At 43.1% G+C, this 23,211-nt stretch overlaps 1 protein-coding gene and 1 pseudogene across 1 annotated transcript in view; both read left to right on the top strand.

Moving 5' to 3' along the window:
• The first annotated feature begins 573 nt into the window (after positions 1 to 573).
• On the top strand, positions 574 to 1,371 carry LOC145407226 (sphingomyelin synthase-related protein 1 pseudogene; annotated as a pseudogene).
• A 3,742-nt stretch (positions 1,372 to 5,113) lies between these two features.
• The window catches only part of LOC145407225 (1-phosphatidylinositol 4,5-bisphosphate phosphodiesterase epsilon-1-like), a 41,034-nt gene continuing 22,936 nt past the window's right edge, over positions 5,114 to 23,211 (top strand). The window contains exons 1-5 of the mRNA XM_080278261.1: positions 5,114 to 5,389; positions 5,462 to 5,590; positions 13,444 to 13,734; positions 20,042 to 20,191; positions 21,719 to 21,817. Of these exons, the coding sequence (XP_080134387.1) occupies positions 5,114 to 5,389; positions 5,462 to 5,590; positions 13,444 to 13,734; positions 20,042 to 20,191; positions 21,719 to 21,817 (945 nt within the window). The remainder of the gene's footprint in view (positions 5,390 to 5,461; positions 5,591 to 13,443; positions 13,735 to 20,041; positions 20,192 to 21,718; positions 21,818 to 23,211) is intronic.

Genomic DNA, 23,211 nt, shown 5'->3' with positions numbered 1-23,211 from the left:
ACCATTTTCTTTAACTGAGATAGGGAAAACGAGACTATTTTTGTTTACATCCCGAGTACAAGGAGTAAAGAAGAGATTTTAAATACTTCAAGGTAAAACAAGGGTAAATGGCTAGTTTTATTAATATTTAACGAGTACTAGCAGACCAAGGGTAAATTTTGTAAGGGTTTAGAAGTATTATATCAGTTTAGTGTTGTGAAGGTTCGATATAAGACAGGAGGGGCGATGTGGTTATTTTCACTTGTAAAGAGTTATTATCAGTCTTACAGAGATGTATTATAATCACAGTCCGTGGCTCTAAAACTTCACTATTCCGAGAGACACCGAAGAGGAAGCACACGTACTCAGCAGCGAGGTAAAATCTTTCGTTTGCTGAATCGTTTGTGTTAGGATATTTGTTGCAGTGATTTGATAAGTGATTTAACGAGTACCGTAGAGTAGAAGTGAGTGATTTATTTATATTAATTACCGCAGAGCAAAATGAGAACCAAAATTATACCTCTCCAGCCTGAAAGAGGTAAAACAGTATTGTCTTTCCTTTGCGTTTCTTGTGCATCATTTCTTGCCACCGGGATGATAATATACACCAATGACCGGGTGCCGCAGTACCCTCCTCTACCCGATGCTTACCATGGGCTTGTCGTTCGCATCAAGGGTACTTTTAAGCTTGCTGAGGCGTGCATAGTGACGTTAGCAGGCATGTGGCTTAGCGTGTGGCTTATGCACGTACACAGATGGATAATTGCCAGGAGATTTTTCACCGTAACCACCATAATGCTTCTTCTCAGGGCGATAACCATGTCTCTTACGCTCTTCCCGGCTCCCAGCTCACATATTTTGAAGCACAGAGCCGCGCCTCAGGGATTAACAGACAAGCTATCTCTGGCATGGAGAGTTTGGTGGGGCTGGGGCATGACGATAGGGCCCTACGACGTCCACACAGCAGGGGATTATATGTTTAGCGGCCACACCTGCGCCCTAACGATATTAAACTACTTCATCACCGAGTACTGCCCGCGTCATGTCAGGTGGATCCATAAAATGTCGTGGTCCCTTAATATCTTCGGTGTCTTCATGATCCTGACGTCCTTCGAGCACTATACGATTGATGTGTTTGTGGGCTACTGTTTTGCCTCTCGAATGGTCCTGTACTACCATCAGTGGGCTAATGACGTCTCTAGACATTTTATTAAGCCCAGTTTTAGGTCGAAGATTCTGTTCTGGGAATACTTTGAGGAGAATATTGTAGGCGTTGTACCGAATGAGTATGATTTTCTGCTCTCACGTAAAAACATCTTTTGGTGTTGTGATGTTGCGGCGGATTACTTACTCAAGAATTATAACATTGAGATATATCAGTTTTGGAAGTGATGTGCCATAGCAAAGGTTCCCTAATTTTTAAGCTTGGGTGATTGTGGATAAGCTATTACCGGTATACAAATGCCATAGAAATGTTTCCCCATGCCATAGAAATGTTTCCCCTAATTTTTCAGCTTAGGTGAATGTGGATATTACCGGTATGCATATGAAACCCAGCAAGACTTAACGTAACTGCAAAAGCCACCTACTGTACTGTACTTTGGTCCCGGCACAGGCATCCCTTAACCTTAACCTTGGCAAAGAAGGAAGGGGAAAAACCATGGGCGGAGGATTAGTATACAGGTCTTTACTACACAGACGTGCATCTTTTACTGGCGCTCATGTTTGCATCTCCCATACAACCATCATACAAACTCTCCTCGACTGACAAATGTTACGTAGTTAGCTGAGAGAGAGGGGAGACCAAAGCCTCAGTACTCTGCAACGTGATATGGGCAACACCTCACAGTTATTCCAAAATCCTCTCCTGAAACCTGTGTGCCTTTGATTTCAAGATTAGGCCATACTGAATATTTTGTTTGTTTTGCATACCGTACTCTAACATCCACCATTACAGTTTCACAGCAAAGTATAATTCACAAGTATGCCAGTGCCTCGTTTTTTAGTGAGCATTAGGGTTGTGTTGATGATGATGATGATGATATTGGCCCTGTTTATGGATAAAACCATAAACTTCATATTTTAGCCAATACTGATATGCACTTAAAATGATGATGATGATGATGGTGATGATGATATTGGCTCTGTGTGTGGATGGAGTGCAATTGATGATGATGATGATGGTGATGATGTTACCTCCTGTTTCTTAATAAACCTAACTTCATCACTTAGACTGATGTGATGATGATGATGTGTCTTCATTTATGGATATACCTTGAACCTTCATCACCATTTTATACCCACTAATCTTTGATCTGATGATGATGATGATGTGAAAAATACTTACAGCTGTAGTATTTTTTTTCTTTTTTTCTTTTTTTTGCCACTGGGCTATGTGTAAACTGTAATAAGACGAGAATCTGGGCGAAGTGAAAGTATTGTACCGATTTGAACGACGGTAGATTAGCACTGTTGCCTTTGAAATACGTTATCAGTTGAAAAAAGTAGATTGTCACTAGACTATGTTGCAAATCATTGACCTACGTAAAATAAGCTGCAAAAGGGCGAAAATCTGAGCCAGGTTGAGGTAATTTTTTTTTTTCTCTCTCTCTGTGTCGTTATCTATCTGACATATCTCTTCCTTTCGTCTATCAGTCAGTCAGTCTACCTTTCCCATTCCTTCTCTCTCTCTCTCTCTCTCTCTCTCTCTCTCTAATATGGTAATCACCTAAGTTACGGGCACATAACTACTCTCCATCACCGTTGAGTCCCAGTAATTATTGACCAGGTTACGTCATCGTGGTGGCGCTTAGATTTTGAATATTTGAAATGCCATAGAAGCAGGTGTTTGAACATTTAAATCCTCTTGTATCAACGTATTTTTGTGCGTGAAGAAGAAGAAGAAGAAGAGAGAGAGAGAGAGAGAGAGAGAGAGAGAGAGAGACTGACTGCGTGAAGAGTTACGTGTGTTGGAATATGTTCGTGTATACAGTATGTCAGTAGGTGAAAATTTGTGTGTGTGTGTGTGTGTGTGTGTGTGCCTTTGAACCATTTATGCGACAATAGACGGAAGTGTGTCCGAGAGAAGGGGGGGGTGCTCAAATCTTTGTTTATGGAGTAGTAGTTTTGTAGTTTTACGATGTTTTCAGAATACATACACAAATAATTTCCTCTGCATACAGCCGGTCAACTCTGGAACTGTCTCATATCAACCTGTATCTCCCTTTGCTTTAAACCCTCATAGATTTAAATGCAGTGTGTCCAGGTATCTAAAAACGAACTTATGTTTATTTTGAATTTCTTTTGTCCGTTTTTTACCCGTCTGGAATGGAGTTTTTTCTTTTTCTTAAGCGTCTGTCTGTCTGTCCCCTCCCTATATCTCTAATCTCTCATTCTCTGTCTCCCTCTCCCAGGAACAAAAACAAAAACAGCATACGCCACGAAAATCACCGGTACCAACGAAAAAGTACAAAAGCCCGTCTGAACCTTGTGACTCTTAGTGTGTTGTGTGGAGGGAGGGAAGGGGAGGGGGAATGGAGGGAAGGAAGGGAGGGGAGGGAAGGAGAGAGGCAGGTCCTGAGCTGGATAAACGAGAGAGAGAGGGGGGAGGGGGAGGAAGGACAAGGAGGAGGTAGATGGGAGGGGAAAAAAAAGGAGGGAGGGAAGGGAGGGGGGATTCAGGATATAACAGGGAGGCATTGAATCATAGAGGTGGTATGTCACTACCTCTCCCTCTCTCTCTCTCTCTCTCTCTCTCACACACACACACACACACACACACACACACACACACACACACTTTTTTTAGCTTCCGTCGTCTTTCCTTCCTGTCTCTTCTTTTCAGGCTTTATTTGTCTTGCAACCTCTCTCTCTCTCTCTCTGTCAAATGAACAATGAGCATTCCTTACCATGCCTCACCAGTAACCCAGCCTTCCATGTGTCTATCCACCTATATCTATCCATCCTTTGTATCTATCCATCTCCACCTTAAACTCCATCTACCTGCTCCTCCATCAATTTCAATCATTTCTTCGGGCAATTTTTCCATCACTCTCCATCAATCCATCATCAGTTCATCCATCCAGTAATTTATCTATTCTGTCATCCATGCATCTATTTCCTCCTCAGACTCATGGCCAATAGCATTTGATTTATATATATTTTTTTATTTTCAGGTGTTCATGGTGAGCCAGTCTTTATAAATCTTTCAATATGACATTTTTTTTCCTCCCTACCACCAAAGGCTGTTTATAATTTTTCCTCCTATCTCCAAAGACTATTTTTCATATCTCCAAATATAGATAGATAGATAGATAGGTAGATAGAATTACCCCATCCTTGCGTGGGAAAAAGAGGTTGAGATGATGATGACAGTTAAAAAAAATATATATATTGTAGGTGAAAGGTGAGTGATGAAAGGTCAGCCACACATACCATTGAGGCCATACTGCACCGTACTGTATAGCGGTACCGTACCATGTGAATTAAAAGTAGCCAGTAGAGTGACACCATAGCATACACATAGCATAAGTGGATGAAAGTCTTTATAACTCTCATATCCAAGCCTTCAAGCCATCGTTAGGTTGTAGGGATGAGGTAAAGAATATATATTAACAGATTGATGATGATGATGATGATAGTGATGATATTTTGTACTGATGATGATAGTGATGGTGATAATGATGATACTGATGGGGATGATGATGATGTGATGGATGATAGTGATGATATATTGATAATGATGATGATGATGCTGTGATAATTGATGATGATGATGAGAGTTTGTTATATATTTGTCTCATTTTTCGAGGTTGATGATGATAGTGATGATATTTTGTACCAGTGATGATGATAATGATGGCGATGTGATGGATGTTGATGGTTATGATGACGATGATGGATGATAATAATACAGTAATGATGATGATGATGATGGTGATGATATGAGGGATGATGATGATGATGATGATAGTGATGATTATGATGTGATGGATGATGATGTTGTAATGATGATGGTGATGTGATGGATGGTGGTGTGATGAGGATGGTAATGATGGATGATGATGATGATGTGATGATAATAATGATAGTGATGATGATGATCTGATGGATGATGATGATGATGATGATGATGATGTTCTGCCGTCTTCCCCAGCTTCAGCAGTTGGTGGTGAGTGGGGAATTAGCCTGCAGCAAAGAAGACGCCGCCTCCTTAGCCTGCATCCAGCTTCGCATTGAAGAGACCTGGGCCCCGCCTGACCCGCCCACGTCCGCCCACCTCTCGCCCGCCCCCACGCCCACACACCCGCCCCACTCGCCCGCCCACCCCCTACCTGAGTCCCAGTTACATCTACAGCCCCCACCACAACAGCCCTCCCTCCTACACCCTCAGACATTTAGCTTCAGCTTGGTTAATAGCGACTCCCATCACCCCCATCAACATCAACAGCATCACCTCTTCCTAACCACCCCCACCACCTCCACTACCACAACCACCACTACCCACTTTCTCACCACCCCCACCGCCAACCACGGAGGGCTCATCACCACCACAACCGTACCTACCACCACAACTACCACAGCTACCACACACACGCACCAGAATGGCAAGGTTAGTGTGATATTAGTGTTTGAACGAAGCGTAGCATGAATTTAGCGAGTTTAGCGAATCGTGCTATTTTTCAGGTTAGTTTTTTTTTCTAAGTATGAGTTCAGCGAGCGTTAGTAAATCTTTGTGATACTTTGAAGTCATTTTTTGATAGCGTTAACGAAAAATGCTGAGCGTTTAAGAAGTAGCGTTAGTGAACCTTTGCTTATTGTTAGCGTATTTTGAATTGCACGCTGAAATCTAGCTTTTTTTCCCGAAAGTTGAATAAGCAGCTATAGTAATGTTAGCAAATACGTGCATTGTTGTTAGCTTATCTGCACGCAAAGCTGGAAGTTAGCGGTAAGGTTGACATTTAGCAGCTTTAACAGTCATTCAAACCTGATTTTCTTGAATATACGTAGAACTGCTTTTAAAATCTGCTGATCTAAAAGAGGCATTGTATATATTTGTTTGTAATTAGTTGCTGATGACAGAAATGCTTTTGAGATGTGCATATGAGTGTAAAGTAGAAGAGACAGTGTAATGTAGAAGTGTGTGTAGTGTAATGGTGTACTGTGTTGTCTGTGTACTGAACTCTTGCTTTGTGCTATCCGTCTGTACTACCTCACAGCAGCCATGATTACGAGGTCATTCTGTGGTTAGCTGTGGAGGTGTGGTAGGAGAGTTGTGGTAGGGCAGGTGTGGCAGAACAGATGTGGTAGATGGTGAGATAGGTGTGGTAGGACAAGTGTGTGTTTGTGTGTGTGTGTGTGTGTGTGTGTGTGTGTGTGTGTGTTCTTAGGTAGGAATTGGTAGGACGTGTGTTTTGGCTGGACAGGTATATTAATTGTTTGGTTGGACAGGTGTGTGGTAGGACAGGTGTGTGCTTGACTAGGTGTGGTGGGCAGGTGTGTTCTTAATTAGGTATAGAATGGCAGGTGTGTGGTAGGGCACGTGTTTGCTTCATTAGGTTTGGTAGGACTAGTGTGATAATGTGGTAGGACAGGTGTATATAGTTCGTGTGGTAGGACAGGTGTATATAATTAGTGCGGTAGGACAGGTATATAATCAGTGTGGTAGAACAGGTGTATATAATTAGTGTGGTAGGACAGGTGTATATAATTAGTGTGGTAGGACAGGTGTATATAATTAGTGTGGTAGGACAGGTGTATATAATTAGTGTGGTAGGACAGGTGTATACAATTAGTGTGGTAGGACAGGTATATAATCAGTGTGGTAGAACAGGTATATGTAATTAGTGTGGTAGGACAGGTGTATATAATTAGTGTGGTAGGATAGGTGTATATAATTAGTGTGGTAGGACAGGTGTATATAATTAGTGTGGTTGGACAGGTGTGGCAAGTGTGGTAGGACAGGTGTATGTAATTAGTCGGTAGGACAGGTGTTTATAATTAGTGTGGTAGAACAGGTGTATATAATTAGTGTGGTTGGACAGGTGTGGCAAGTGTGGTAGGACAGGTGTATTTAATTAGGTGTGTGTGGTTAAGTAGTGTAATAGAGCAGGTACGTAGGTTTTATAGCACACTTGTATTTAATTAGGTTTGGAGAGAGAGAGAGAGAAAGAGTAGGTGGATAGGAAGAAAGCTAGTTTTTATTTTTTTTATTTATTTATTTATTTATTTTTTTACATTTTTTTACACTGACTCGGGTGTGGTAAATAGAAGAATAGGAATAAGTTAGTTTATTGGAAGCTAGAAGTAGTGGGATATCAAAACATTAATACAGAATAGTGTGTGTGTGTGTGTGTGTGTGTGTGTGTGTGTGTGTGTATGTAGAAATGGTGTGAGTAGAGAGGCAGGTGTGAATAGAAGAGGAACAGGTGTGTATAGAAGAGTGGCAGGTGTGAGTAGGTATAAATTGGCAGAGACATGTGTAGAGGTCATAGGTAGGTGTAAAGAGGTGTATGTTTGTATGAGAGAGAGAGAGAGAGGTCTTAAACAGGTGTGTGCAGGTTTAATAGTGGCAGATGTGTACAGCTGTAGTGCTAGATAACAAGGATAGGTGTTGAGAACAGGTGTAGTAAGGTGTCTTGAGCAGGTGTAATGAGGTTTCTAGAGCAGGTGTAGTGAGGTTTCTAGAGCAGGTGTAGTGAGATTTCTAGAGCAGGTGTATTGAGGTGGAGCAAGTGTAGCAAGGTTTCTGGGGCAGATGTTGAGGTGTAGCAGGTGTACTGAGGGGTAGAGGGGTTTCTAGAGCAGCTGTAGTGAAGTGTAGATCCTTACCTGACAGATGTGCAAAAACCAAAACTAGAAAGGACGGAGAACAAGTGTGCAGAGTTGCGTAGGTTATCATTTAGGGAAAAAAGCGATTCTGATAAAGATCGAACCAACGTGCGTTAAGAAAAAGAGGATAGGAGAGAGAGAGAGGGGGGGGGTCATAGGCATGTGTAGAGGGTAGCACAGATGTTTTGAATAGGTGTGGTGATTCAGAGCAGGTGTGTGTAGGTGTAGCACGTGTTGCTGGGTGTAGAATTGTAAGCAGATTGGTGTGTACTCGTGTGTGTGTGTGTGTGTGTGTGTGTGTGTGTGTGTGTGTGAGCCAGATACAGGTGTTGACAGGTATACAGAAAGAAACAGACAGGTGTGTAGGAGCAATTAACATGCACATACACTATACCCATGTGTAGTTATAGATCAGTACGTGTGTGTGTTTACATGTGCGTGTAGCGGAACCAAAGACACAAGTGTAGACGAAGACAAATGGCCGGGCAGGTGCGAAGGCGAGGGCAGGACAGGTGTGGGGGCCCAACTTACACCTGCTCCCTCACACACATGGTCCAGGGCGTCACGCAGGTGTGTCTCGCCCGCGCCACCTGTCTACTGGCGCACATCAAGGACGGAGCGAGCCAGGTGTGCAGACAGGTGTGTAGTGGAGTCAGGTTTGAGGGGAGAGGACAGATGTGTTTGGTGGAAGGTAACAGGTGTTTAAAGAAGAGAGTATCTTGCATTTTTTTTTTTAATGAATGTTTTGGATGATACAGATGTTGAGGACAGAGGTGACAGGTGTGGAGGAGGAGAAGCCACAGGTGGAAAAGGTAACAGGTGTGGAGGAAAAGTGACAGGTGGAGGAAACAGGGACAGGTGTGGAGGAAAACGATGACAGGCGTGGAGGGAGATAACAGGTGTGGTGGAAAGGCGACAGGTGTTGAAGAAAGAACAGTTATGCAGGGAAAAATTTGCTTAGGCTGAAAAGATGAGAGAGAGAGAGAGAGAGAGAGAGAGAGAGAGAGAGAGAAACAAAAGTATGGGAAAAAAGAAAGATATGCATTAGGGAAAAGAGAGAGAATTTAGAGTAACTGAAAAGTGCAGTTATTTAGGGGGAAAAAAAAGTATGAAAACAGATGCTAAGAAAGGACAGGTGTATAGAGATGCAAGGCAGGTGTTCATCAGACGAGTACAGGTGTGTGAAGGAAAATAACAGGTGTGCTAATGAGTGATCGACAGGTGTTCTGATTGAGACCCGTATTCTCGTCGGTTAAGGAAGCTCCCTGACACCTTTTCCTAAGCGATTTATTCTGTATATTACGTTTTACACTCCCATATGTGTTATGTTAACCAATTTATTTTGTTTATTACATCTTACTGTCCCCTTCTGTGTTACATAAATCTCTCCAGTATCGCCATACGAAAGGATACTAACCAGCCATGTCCAAAAAATAAATCGCTAAGGAAGAGGTGTTAGGGAGCTTCCATGATCGATTAGAATGCGAGCCAGGGAGACGGTAGGTAGTTGCTTCGAGAGGTACAAAAGCTGTCAAATCCTGTGATCTGTTTCGCTATCCTTCTTGCTTTGGCGATTTCATGTAGATTTTTATTATTTAATGTCTTTCCTTTCTCTGTTCATCTTCTGTTTACAAAAAAAAAAAGAAAGAAAAAAAGGTTATTGAAGGCCTCTCGTACGGAAAGGGTTTAAAAAGGCTGTATCTAACCCGTTTGAGAAATATAGCTGAGGAGGAGTATAGGACTCAGGATATAGCAGAAGAGAAAGACACCCCTGGAGTTAATCGCTGCCTCTCCTTATATAAAATCTTTTTCTAATTTAAGCGTATCTTCCTGTCATTGTGCACATCTGTTTTTCATTTATACACCAGTTTTAATTTTCCTCTTGCATCTGTTCTAGTTTGTGCATCTGTGCTTTTTTTTCTTTTTATATATCAGTTTAAATTTTCCTCTCTCATCTGTTCTAGTCTGCATCTGTTTTATTTTTCATTTTATATATCAATTTAAATTTTCCTCTCGCATCTGTTCTAGTCTGTGCATCTGTTTGTTTGTTTTTGGTACTTGCGCTTGTATGATCGCCTGTGTGCACCTGTCTTGCTCCTGTGCATCTTTTCCCCCTTTGTACAGCAGTTTAAATTTTCTTGAAGCACCTGTTTCGGCCTGTGCACCTGTTCTTAGTTTTTATTTATTTATTTATGTATTAATTTTATTTTATTTTTAGTGATTTGTGCATCTAAAATTAAATATGAGTTACTTAGCATGACTGTCACTTCCTCTGCCCCTGATTCACCACCTTAGCCACTGTTTCATCACCTGTTTCACCACCTTAGCCTCTGTTTCATCACCTGTTTCACCACCTTAGCCTCTGTTTCATCACCTGTTTCACCACCTTAGCCTTTGTTTCATCACCTGATTCACCACCTTAGCCTCTGTTTCATCACCTGTTTCACCACCTTAGCCTCTGTTTCATCACCTGTTTCACCACCTTAGCCTCTGTTTCATCACCTGTTTCACCACCTTAGCCTGTTTCATCACCTGTTTCACCACCTTACCTTCTGTTTCATCACCTGTTTCACCACCTTAGCCTCTGTTTCATCACCTGTTTCACCACCTTAGCCTGTTTCATCACCTGTTTCACCACCTTAGCCTCTGTTTCATCACCTCCTTCACCACCTTAGCCTCTGTTTCATCACCTGTTTCACCACCTTAGCCTCTGTTTCATCACCTGTTTCACCACCTTAGCCTCTGTTTCATCACCTGTTTCACCACCTTAGCCTCTGTTTCATCACCTGTTTCACCACCTTAGCCTCTGTTTCATCACCTGTTTCACCACCTTAGCCTCTGTTTCATCACCTGTTTCACCACCTTAGCCTCTGTTTCATCACCTGTTTCACCACCTTAGCCTCTGTTTCATCACCTGTTTCACCACCTTAGCCCCTGTTTCACCACCTTAGCATCTGTTTCGCCACCTATTTCACCACCTTAGCATCTGTTTCGCCACCTATTTCACCACCTCAGCATCTGTTTCGCCACCCGTTTCACCAGCTCAGCACTGTATTATGTCGCTCAGCATTGTGTTTCAGCTTGTTTCGCCACCTGAGCGCCTGTTTCAGCAAAGCACCTGTTTGTCTGCCGTGCCACCTGTCCTCTCCGTTTGTATATGTTTGCACTTGTTTTAATTCTGAAGCATGTTTCACTTATTTTTACATATTTATGTATTTTCTCTGCTGTATTATTTGTCAGTACCTTTTGTATATAATTCTTTACCTGCCATTTTCATTTTTCAAACATGTTTCACTAAGTTTCGCTATCTTTAAGCATGTTTCACTGAGTTTAGCTGCTCTGTAATATTTTGTCATTTGTCTCAGCGTTTATCCTTTCTGTCCATATACTCCCCTCTCTCTCTCTCTCTCTCTCTCTCTCTCCTATGCACTATATTAGGATTAAGGCCGGACCACCTCGTAGGGACCGTAAGGTCTGTGTGGTCTGTGTATCTATGTAACACACTCTCTCTCTCTCTCTCTCTCTCTCTCGCCTTTTTCCCACATTTTTAAAGCATGTTTCAGTTTCACCACACTTGTATATATGTGAACTGTTATATAATTTATTGACTTTCTTAAGCATGTTTCACTTTTATTATTATTATTATTATTATTATTATTATTATTATTATTATTATTTTTGTAATGTAAAAATTCTTGACTTTTTTAACTCCTTCAGTACCAGGATGTGATTTCTTTCTTTCATTTTATTTTTCTTTCTTTTTCTCTCTTTCTTTTTCTTTCTTTTCTTTTTTCTTTCTTTCATTTTCTTTACCTGATGATTTTATTTAGTTTGGGAAGAAGGCTTGTATTCTTGTCGGTTAAGGAGTCTCCTAACACCTCTTTCTAAGCGATTTATTTTGCTTATTATACGTGACTTGCGTCTTTTGTGTTACTTATTTGTTCTGCATAAGTAACGTACAAGAGGAAACTCCCTAACACCCCTCCCTAAGCGATTTATTTTGCTTATACGTTACTGTCGTCTTTATGTTGCTTAAATCTAATATCGCCATAATCAGCATAGGTAACGTACAGAAGGAAGCTCCGTAACACCTCTTCCTAAGCGATTTATTCTGCTTAATATACCTTACTACCGCCTTTTGTGTTCCTCAAGCCATTCAAATATTGTCATATCCAAAAATAAGTCGGTGAGGGGAAAGTGCTACGGGATTCCTCTGAGCTGCATAAAGTCGTGAGGGGTTGTAGGAATTAAAAGTGACGCTCTCGGGCTGAAGGTGTGTGTGTGTGTGTGTGTGTGTGTGTGTGTGTGTGTGTGTGTGTGTGTGTGTGTGTGTGTGTGTGTTTCGCTCCTGTTTCACCATGAAGATAAAGAATTGGTGAGGATGAGTTGGGAGCAAGGTTGTCTTTATAACCAACTTTATTATTATTATTATTGTTATTTTTATTATTATTATTATTATTGTTACTATTATTTATTATGCTACTACTACTACTGCTACTACCACTATTACTACTGCTGTTATTATTATTATTATTATTATTATCTGCTACTACTACTACTGCTACTACTACTGGTGTCTCTTATTTACACAGCAAATTAATTCACTTTTCTGACAGGAAGAATTAAATACAATCTTCATAACCTTTGCATATCTGTTGTCATCTTAACATCTGTCTTACCACGAAAAATCTGGTTTCACTTAAGCATGTTTCACCTGCTGCTTCTGTTTATCTGTGCTTGTTTCAGTGCCTAAGCTTGTTTCACTAATTTAGCTTGTCTCAATACCTTTACATTGGTCGGAAGCATGTTTCGCCAAAGGATTTAATATCTGTGTATGTTTGGTAAGCATGTTTCGCCTTCAGCTTCTATCAGTCGCCATTTACAGATTTGCTTCGTGTGTGTGTGTGTGTGTGTGTGTGTGTGTGTGTGTGTGTGTGTGTGTGTGTGTGTGTGTGTGCCGTAACCCCTCAGATATTTATTCTTATTCTTTTTATTTCCTATTTTCTTCTTTTCATTCTCTTAAATATTTTTCTTCCTTTTTTCTCACCTTCCTGATGTTTTCCTTCCTTCCTTCCTTCTTTCCTTCCTTTCTGTGTATTTAAGAGATCACGAACAGAGAGAGAGAGAGAGCTTGGATTCCCAGGTTAATGAAGACTGTTACCTGTTCCTTCTCGCCTTCCTCCCTCCCTCCCTTTTTCCTTCCTCCTTCCCTCCTTCCTCCCTTTTTCCTTCCTTCCCTCCTTCCTCCCTCCCTTCTTCCTTCCCTCCCTTTTTCCTTCCTTCCCTCCTTCATCCCTCCCCTTTTCCTCCTTCCCTCTCATCTTCCCTTACTTTCCTTCCTTCCTGCTCAGTCTTCGCCCTCCTTCCTTCTTGCTTCCTTAATTTCTTCTCTCTCTCTCTCTCTCTCTCTCTCTCTCTCTCTCTCTCTCTCTCTCTCTCTCTATATATATATATATAATATGTATATATATGCATGTACTGTACACTAAAAAATTGTCACTTTTATATTATTTTGACATAAGATCCAATTTCTAACATTCCTTTAAAATTCCCCTCCATCCATAAAATTGTCATATAAGATCCAGTTTCCAGCATTCCTCTAAAATTTCCCCCAACGCCTTTTCACCCCCACAGGAGGGCGTGTCGCTGTCCATCCCCGTGGTGGGCCTGGACCCCCCCCGCCGACCCTCCTTCCTCCCCTCTGTGGACCCCGAGCAAGATGACATGGGGGGATTCACCGCCTCCACTCGCCGCCCCAACCAAATCCCTGCCTCCGAATCCTTCATGGGCGGGCCCGGGGATTTGTTCAGGGGCTGCTACGGCGCCCTGGACCCTCACAAGAAGGGGGGTCAGCCTGCCGCCGCCCTGCAGAGGTGCTTGCCCCCTAACTACTGGAGGGCGAAGAACATGGCCAGGCTTATTAAGGTGGGTGAGGTGTTATTATTATTATTATTATTATTATTATTATTATTATTTATTATTATTATTATTATTTTTATTATTATTTTACCTGTAACTACTGCAGGGCGAAGGTCCTGAGAATGGTTGGGGTTTAGTGCTCACCGAATATCGCTTACCCCTCCTTCCTTCTTTCCTTCATTCCTTCCTTCGTCGCACCTCCTTCCTTCCTTCCTTCATTCCTCATACCTCCTCCCTTCCCTCCTTCCTTCCTCCCTTCCCTCCTTCCTTCCTCCCTTCCTCCCTCCCTCCCTCGTACCTCCTCCCTTCGTACTTCCCTCATTCATTTTCTCTCACTCTCTTCCTTCCACCCGTCCTTTTATCCTTTCCCTTCTCTTTCCTCCTTTCATCCTCCCTCATTCCTTCCCTTTCACCCTCCGTCCCTCCTTTCCTCTCTCCATCCTACTCTCCCTTGCTCCCTTCTTTCCTCCCTTGTGCCTCCCTCCCCCCGTCTTTCCTTCCTCCCTCCGTCCCTTCTTTCCTCCCTCCTTCCTAAGCTGTTTGCTCCCCTGCCTCCATACATTCTTATTTATCCCCACTGTTTGCTCTCTCTCTCTCTCTCTCTCTCTCTCTCTCTCTCTCTCTCTCTCTCTCTCTCTCTCTCTCTCTCAAAGTACCGGTAAAAACCCTATATCGCCTGACGTTACTTGTTGCGAGGACGGCCCTGTCTGCTGGTGTGGGCGTGGGTGTGGCAGTGAGGGTTTGGAAATGAAGGATAGACACAGATAATCGCCCTGTTATGCCCTAGGATTACTTATATCTATACCCCTTTCACCCTAACTTGGGCTAAAATTGCCGTCTCCATCTTGAATGCCGAGTTGTAGCAGCAGACTAACACTACGATGCTAGTCACGAGGAAGTGCCGTTGTCCCTGCCTTCCTTCCTTCCTTCCTTTCCCCTTTCCGTCTTTCACTTCCCTTCCCTTCTTTTCGCTATCTATTACCCATCCTTCCTCCTCTTCTCTTCTGTCATTCCCTCGCTGCCCTTCCTCCTTTCCTTCCTTCCTTCCATCCTTCCTTCCTTTCTTCCTTCTTCCCTTCCCTCTTTCTCTCCCTTTTTCCACCCTCTTTCCCGTTTTTTCCGTCTTTCCCGCTCTCTTCTTGCTTCCTTCCCTTCCTTCCTCCTCCCCTCGCTTCCTCCCTCCCTCTCTCCCTACCTACCTATGCTCCTCCCTCCCTCCCTTCCTCCCCCAAATAGACCTTTTCCAGTACTTAAGCTATGGTCGGTAGGGGAGAGAGAGAGAGAGAGAGAGAGAGAGACAAAGGAGGGAGAGAAAAGGAAGTAAGAACAGAGAATGAGAGAAGAAAGAAAAGGAAAGGTGGGAGAGAGAGAATAGGGAAGAAGAGAAGAAGAGAGAAAGGAAGGAGCGAGAAAAGGAAATAAGAGAGAAGAAAGAAAACGAAAGGTGGGAGAGAGAGAGAGAGAGAGAGAAAGGAAGGAGCGAGAAAAGGAAATAAGAGAGAAGAAAGAAAACGAAAGGTGAGAGAGAGAGCAGTGGGAGGGAGGGGTAGGAGAGAGAGAGAGCGTGTCAAGTCAGGTGTGGTCAGTTTGCCTCACACCTTCATCACAGGTACCCGCCCTCCCCACCCACACCCCACCCTACACCCACCCCACACACATGCCCACCCCACACTCACCCACCCACACCTACAGTCACCCCCATCCTCACCCCACATGACATACACCCACATGTACACCCACATACCCACACTTACACCCACACCCCCACACTTACACCCACACCCCCACAGGCATACCCCCACCCACACCCACCCAACAACCTGCAACACACCACACTATACCCACACTCACATCCACACCCACCCATCCTCCACACACACACACACACACACACATTTATTTATTTATATTTATTGCTACCTCCAGGGATTTTAGGCGTCATAAGAGGCTCTATACACCTCTCCCATGGCGATTTATTTATTTATTTACTTATTTACATTGCAGTGTATGTTTTTACAGCGTTTGACTATCAGCATCAGTTGTAGCAGTGGCATGCAACAAGGTAAATGAGTTGTTGAGCAGAAACCGCTAATTGAGTGTAAATGTTGAAAATAATGTTGCAGGTAATGAATAAATCGCTAGTTCAGTGGTGCTGCGAGATCTCCAAAGTAATATGACCCTTGTAAGTCTCCCCTCAGCTGAATAAAATCGTCTGGAGATAGCAAGATTATTCAGTAATTAAAAATAAAAAGATCGTGTAATTGAAGAAGGTTAAATTGCCATTAACAAATTGAAGTGATAACCCCCGGAAAAATACATAAACCCCAAATTACATAAAACCTCATAATTACAGAAAATCCCCGAATGGCAAAAATCAACCCAAACTACACCCCCCAAAACTGAAATCTTTAGTGGTACCGATTTTCAGTGGACTTTAAAATTCGCGCGGTTCGTCTCAGGATTTCGCGGGTCCTTACTGAGGCGTTTTCGGGTCACGATGGGTTTCGGCGTGACGGAAGTACTACGGACTCGGTTCCAGGTACGGCTCGTCGCTCTGGTGGTTCGGATTTACGGCAACCCCCCCACCCCACCCCATTGTGATGAATTTTGGTTGATTTTCTTTTTGTTGTTGATTTTGTTTTTTGGGTTGATTTTTCGGTTGATTTTGGTTGATTTTGGTTTTTTTTTATATTATGGTTGATTTTTTTCATTTTGGTTTTATATTTTGTTTATGGTTGATTTTGGTTTATTTTTTGGTTATATATTTTTTTTGGTTGATTTTGGTTTATCTTTGGTTTAGTTGGATTTATTTTTGTTCATATCAGTGCAGTGTTTTGGCTTGCTTGTTCTTCTTGTTTTTGTTGTTATTATTTTTTATTTTTGCTGTTGCTGTTTCCACTCAAGGCTCATCTCTTGCACGTGAACTTGATTTATGTTTTAAAATGTGGCCACTTCAGCCGTGTGTTCCCAGAGATTTGCTGTTGAGGGTGTTTTGAAGGCCTCGTTTGTGTTGTAAGAGTGAGGTGCGTGAAGTGAGTTTGTTGTAAGAGTGAGGTGCGTGAAGTGAGTGTGTTGTAAGAGTGAGGTGCGTGAAGTGAGTGTGTTGTGAAGAGTGAGGTGCGTGAAGTGAGTGTGTTGTAAGAGTGAGGTGTGTGAAGTGAGTGTGTTGTAAGAGTGAAGTGAAGTGAGTATTGTAAGAGTGAGGTGCGTGAAGTGTGTTGTAAGAGTGAGGTGCGTGAAGTGTGTTGTAAGAGTGAGGTGCGTGAAGTGTGTTGTAAGAGTGAAGTGAGTGTGGTGTAAGAGTGAGGTGCGTGAAGTGTGTTGTAAGAGTGAAGTGAGTGTGTTGTAAGAGTGAGGTGCATGAAGTGTGTTGTAAGAGTGAGGTGCGTGAAGTGTGTGTTGTAAGAGTGAGGTGCGTAAAGTGATTGTGTTGTAAGAGTGAGGTGCGTGAAGTGAGTGTGTTGTAAGAGTGAGGTGCGTGAAGTGAGTGTGTTGTAAGAGTGAGGTGCGTGAAGTGAGTGTTGTAAGAGTGAGGTGCGTGAAGTGAGTGTGTTGTAAGAGTGAGGTGCGTGAAGAGAGTGCATTGTAAGAGTGAGGTGCGTGAAGTGAGTGTGTTGTAAGAGTGAGGTACGTGAAGTGAGTGTGTTGTAAGAGTGAGGTGCGTGAAGTGAGTGTGTTGTAAGAGTGAGGTGCATGAAGTGAGTGTGTTGTAAGAGTGAGGTGCGTGAAGTGTGTTGTAAGAGTGAGGTGCGTGAAGAGAGTGCATTGTAAGAGTGAGGTGCGTGAAGTGAGTGTGTTGTAAGAGTGAGGTGCGTGAAGTGAGTGTGTTGTAAGAGTGAGGTGCGTGAAGTGAGTGTGTTATAAGAGTAAGGTGCGTGGAGTTATTGTGTTGTAAGAGTGAGGTGCGTGAAATGAGCGTGTTGTAAAAGTGATGTGACTGAGTGTGTTGTAAAAGTGAGGTGCAGAAAGTGATTGTGTGTATTGTGAGAATGAGGGAGGGCTGCATTACATTGAGGGCAGAGTGTGTTGTTATGGTAAGGTGGATGTGGTGAGTGTGTTGTGAGGAGGCTGCATTGCATTGAGGGCTGAGTGTAATTGGTTATAAAGTTGTCCCTGCCGAGAGGTATGTTTGAGATTCATTTATGTCTGGAATGAAGTGAGTGATGGCTGATTTTGCTCAAGTGGTCATTGTTCTGTGTAAGGCAGTGTCCAGGTGCTTGTGTGTAATGTTGGTGGTGTTTAATGTATGTGATGGTGGTGTTGCATTGCTGCCTGTGCTTGGAGGCTATCGCAGGACATATAGTGGCTTTGTGGCTGCTGTGTTCACCTCTTGATCATACCTGCGTGTCCTTTGAGTTTGATGTTTGGAACACTTGTCTTGGTAGGCATTTAAATTGGGTGCTTTATACTATGTACTTTCTATAGAATATGTACATGTTTGGACCCTGTGTGTTATATCCACCGACATGTCGTAAGAATACCACAGTCATACCATCACATACAGTAAGTCCTTCATGAGGCAGACCTGGAATGTATTAAATATGAGGCGTGGGTAATAATGCGGAAGTGGTGACATGAAATGTGTGGCACATAGGAGGACTGCTGCATCTTAGGGACTGGGCTGTGAGGTCTGTACCGAGTCATACACATCAGAAGGAATATCATATGCAGCAAATCCTCCTGATTCATAAGGAGCTGGTTGGCGCTCTCCAATAACTCATCCATTCCCAGTCTGGATAAAATAGTATAGTTCTCTCACCTTAGTTTAGCAGAGATATTTGTCCTTATAGCAGCTTATATCCCAAGTCACGCTACCTGAAAAGACAATACTACCATTATATATCCTTTCCATAGCGCATGGTCATGTCTGGTGCCATGTTCTTTTGTTAATATTTTTTTATATTTTAACTAACCCGGCATTCAGGATGAAGAGTAAATTTCAGACCATTCTAGAGAAATAAAGAGAATAATAAGAGTACAGAAATATGTGCATCATAGTGAAAAGATTAATAACATGGTCTTTGTTTATTCTGTTAATGTTTACTTGTGTGTTTCTTTTGTCTGTGTATAGGTGTAGTCTGTTGTTATGTTGTGTGTTGATGCAGCCACACACATGTCCACTATGAGGTTCAGTGACCATGTGTTGGCGTATTGGTAGCCTACTTTCATGATTAAAAGTTCACTGACATTTTTCTCCCATTTGTGATGATGGAAGGTGTTAACAGGATGCACTACGCAGTATTTCTGTGTGATAGTAGGAAGAGGGGGGAAGGATGCTCACTGACTTATGAGGTGTTATAATTTGTGAGTGTGTGTGTGTGTGTGTGTGTGTGTGTCAGGAATATAAAGCATACAACAAAAGAGTATCAGAATGAGTGATACTCTCTGATGCTCGGGGTAGAATGAGAAATATGGAAGATGGGACGCAGTGCTGGCAGGGTTTTGTCAGCAAACTTTTGCTGGTGATAGCACAATGGGATGTGTTTTATGTGGAAGTGGAGGCCTTACATCACTTCTTGTTTTGTGAACTTCTGTATTTTCTTCCAGCTGATGCCAGACAATTTTATCCAGCTCAGATCCAGTGGCACAGGGATTTATAAATATTTTTAAGCCTTTCAGTTTTTTTTTTTTTTTTTTTTTTTTTTTATGCTTGCTCATCCACCCCTCTCATCTCCAGCCCTTCCTTCCCTCCATCCTCTCTTTTCATCATCATCATTCCCTCCCGCCATCCTTCCTCTCATTCTCATTCCTTCCCTCTCTCCTCTCCCTAATTTGTTCAGCCTTTCCTTTGTTTCTTGTCTCCCTCCTCCTGCCCTCATTCTCTGCCTCTCTCCCTCTTTCATCACTTCCTTCCCCAGCCCTCCCTTCTTTCTTCCATCTCTTGTTTTTAGTCATCTCTCTTTCCCCATTTTGAATCCTCCAGACCTTTCCTGTCACGTGTCCCCTTTCCCTTTCTCCTCTTGTTCTAATTCCCTCCATCTTTCCTCCTCTCACCTTCAAACTCCAGCCCCACCTTCTTCCACCACTCCTTCCACTCTCATCCCTCTTCATTTACTCCTGTCTTCCTGTCCCAATTCCCTCCATCTTTCCTCCTCTCATACCCTCAAACTCCAGCCTTACCTTCTTTCTTCCATCACTCCTTCCTCTCTCATCCTACGTCTGTTACTCCTCTCCTCCTGTCCTAATTCACTCCATCTCTCTTCCACTCACACACCTTCAAATTCCAACCCGCCCTTCTTTCTTCCATCACTTCTTCCACTCTCATCCCACCTCTTTTACTCTGGTCCTTTTTAATTCTGGTTTCATCCCACAGGAGCACCGACGCAAGCTGTTCCACACGTCCCTGTACGACTCCGAGGTTGCCCTGAAGAAACTCTACATCCAGACAGTTCGCCGCCTTCCTGCCTTCCCCTGCAGACTACACCACGTCAAGGAGGTGCTGAGGGGGAAGACCAAGAAGAAGGTGAGGAGGAAAGAGGAAAGGAAAGGAAAAGAGGCAGGGAGGAGGAAAAGAATGGAGGAAGAGGAAAGGGAAGAAACTGAGAAAGGAGGGAGAAAGAGAAGGGGGAAAAGAAGAAAGAAGGATGGAGGGATTGACCAAGGATGTGTGGGTAGAGATGGCAGGAGGAAAGGGAGAAAGGGAGGGAGGAGGAAAATGAGGGAGGGAATTGGAAAAGGAAGGAGGAAAATGAGGGAGGGATGGAGGGGGAAAAGAAGGGAGAGGGGGAGGAGGAACTGGGGGGAGGAAGAGAAAAGGGAGGTAGGGGAAAGAAAAGGAAAGAAGGATGAGGGGAAGGAGAGAATGTGAAGGTAGAGTTGTTGTGGAGGGCAGGAGGAAAGGGAGAGAAAATGAGGATGGAATGGAAGAAGAAGGGAGAATGAGGAGAAATATGAAGAAAGGAAAAGAAAAAGGATGCAGGTGAGATGTAAAGGAGGAGGGAGAAAGTGAGATGAAGAAAGGAAGAAAGAGAAGAGGGAGATGGTGAGAGGAAAGAATGATGAAGGGAGGGATGGGGAAAAAGGGGAAGGAAATAAATGAGAAAGAGCACAAAGGAAGGAAAGTAGGGTGAAAGGGAGGGAGGGAGGAAAGGAGTAAGCTGAGAGGGAGATGAATGTGTGTGTGTGTGTTTCTTTTGTCATTGTGGTTTGGATATTTTCTGTTGTATGATTGCCAGTGGAGAGTTTTTGTGGCTTTTTATCATGTAGAGTCTTTATTGCGACATGAATGAACTGTGCGGAGAGATGCAGAGTTTTATGGATGTCAATGAGCAATGTGTTTTGAAAGTAAATATAGGTAAGAGTACAGTGGTGGTGGTTGAGAGAGAAGTTGGCTCGCAGTGTGATGTGCTGGTGCATGGAGAGGGACTTGAGTTGGTGTGGGAGTTTAAGTACCTTGTTGCCGTAATAAAAGAGAGGTAAATGTACAAAGGTAGCGATGCGTTGAAGGAATGACTTGGTATAAATCGTATTAATGACATGATGCATATGGGACAGTTGGGATGGTTTGCATGTGGAGAGAAAGAGGTTAGGATGCAAACACTGAAGGCAGGTGTGTGCAGGGAAAAGCCGAAATTAATATGGGGTGAGGTTTTACATAAAGACTCAGGGTAAAGGAATTAAGCAGAGATACTATAAAAAAATCAAGCAGCATACCAAGAAACCATAATATAATCAGGGCTTACATGGCTGATGCCTTTACAGCGTGTGGATGTGTATGTCCGTGGGATGGAGTCAGGATTCCAGGGGCTTACATAGTCAGTGAATGAGAGTGTGTCCTAGTTCATTGGGCAGACATTTGGTTAGTTTTTCCTTGTACCTGGTTTTTTCTTGCTCTCCAGGAAAAGAAGTCTCAGTGATAATGGTGATGATGATGATGATGATGTATGTATGATGATTATGATGATGGTGTTGATGTATGTATGATGATGGTGATGATGTTGTATGTATGGAATTATGCACGCTCTTCTCATGAATGTCCCCACACTCACAGGCGTCAAGACTTCTGGGCATTGGTCCTGACAAGATCGTACTTCTCGACACCAAAACCAAAATATTAGCTAAGGCGCAGCATACCTATGATCTCGTTCAGGTGAGTACGATTTACACACACACACACACACACTCACTCTCTCTCTCTCTCCCTCTCTCTCTCTCTCTCTCTCTCTCTTTCCATAGCTCAGCCTCTTTGCTATTGGCTCTCCTCTTGTTACAACTCTGCTTCTTTTTTTTTTCCTACCTTTCTGCATTCCCTTCTCCTTCCCACTCCCTCCCTTCCTCCTTCCCTCCAACCTCTTCCTCAGCCCTTCTTTTTCCTTTACTATCTTTCTCTTCAGGTCAGCTTCTCACACTCCTTTTTTCATACTTCATTCAAGTCTTCCGTCCTTCCTTTCACCCTTCCAAGTCTTCCTCCTCCTCACCTCTGGGTCACCCTCTCTCTGTCTCATCTTCCCCTACTCTTCTCTTCTTCACTCCATTTTTCTTCCAGCTTTGCCCTTTCTTTCCTGCTTTTCCTCTAGTGTTATTATTCCTCCCACTCCCACCTGCATGTCCTTCTTGTTCATTCTTTCTTTTTTTAAGTCTGCATCAGTGTTTTCCCTCTCAAAATATTAACTGCTATGCACCACACCTTTCACGTCTTTCCATTTTTTTTTTTCCACCCCCAACAAACTCTGTACTCTATCTCTCATTTCCTACCAGGTTTACCTCTCCTTTTCCTGCCTCCATACTTTTCCCTCTGCCTCCCCATCCCCCACCCCTCCTTGCCTCCCTCCTTCTCTCCTCCCCTCCTACCTCCCTACTTCTCTCCTGTCCTGCCTCCCCACATCCTTCCTCTTATATCTCCCTCCTCCCCTGCCTGCCTTGCTTCCTTTTCCTCCTTCCTTATTTCCCATTTTCCCCTGCCTTCCTCCTACCTCTCTGCTCTATCATGCCTACCTCCCTGCCCCCTGCCTTTTTTTTTTCTCTGTCTCTTCCTTTTCCTCCCTCTATTCTTCCTACGTCCCTTTCAACCTATCTCCCTCTTTTTCTTTTCATGCTTTCTTCCTCTCTCCTTGCTTTTCCTCCCCCTTTTCTTCATCCCTTTTCCTCCTGTCTCCCTTCCTTTCTTCATTCCTTTATCTGTCCCTTTCTTCCTACCTTTCCTCCTGCCTCCCTCTTCCCTCCCCCCTTCCCCCCCTTCCTCCCTGCCTCCCCTCTTGCCTCCCTCCGTGGCCCATTACCCCTGGCGTCAGTAAACCCAGACTTAGAGGGACTTGTGCTCCCCCCCTGCTCTCTCTCTCTCTCTCTTTCTGTATATATATATATATATATATATATATATATATATATATATATATATATAAATATATGTATGTACTGGTAGCCCTTATTTCATTGACTGTACTCACATTAACACATCTCTCTTTCTCTCTCAACCTTCCCAGTTTTACATATTTCACAACGCCACATCAATCCATGTATTTATATTTGCGTCCCCTCCCACTT

The sequence above is a fragment of the Coenobita brevimanus genome, chromosome 72 (genome assembly GCF_032717465.1).
Source record: "Coenobita brevimanus isolate Jiangsu-jjx chromosome 72, ASM3271746v2, whole genome shotgun sequence".
In the NCBI taxonomy this organism is placed as follows: domain Eukaryota; kingdom Metazoa; phylum Arthropoda; class Malacostraca; order Decapoda; family Coenobitidae; genus Coenobita; species Coenobita brevimanus.
This window is presented reverse-complemented; position numbering and strand designations above follow the sequence as displayed.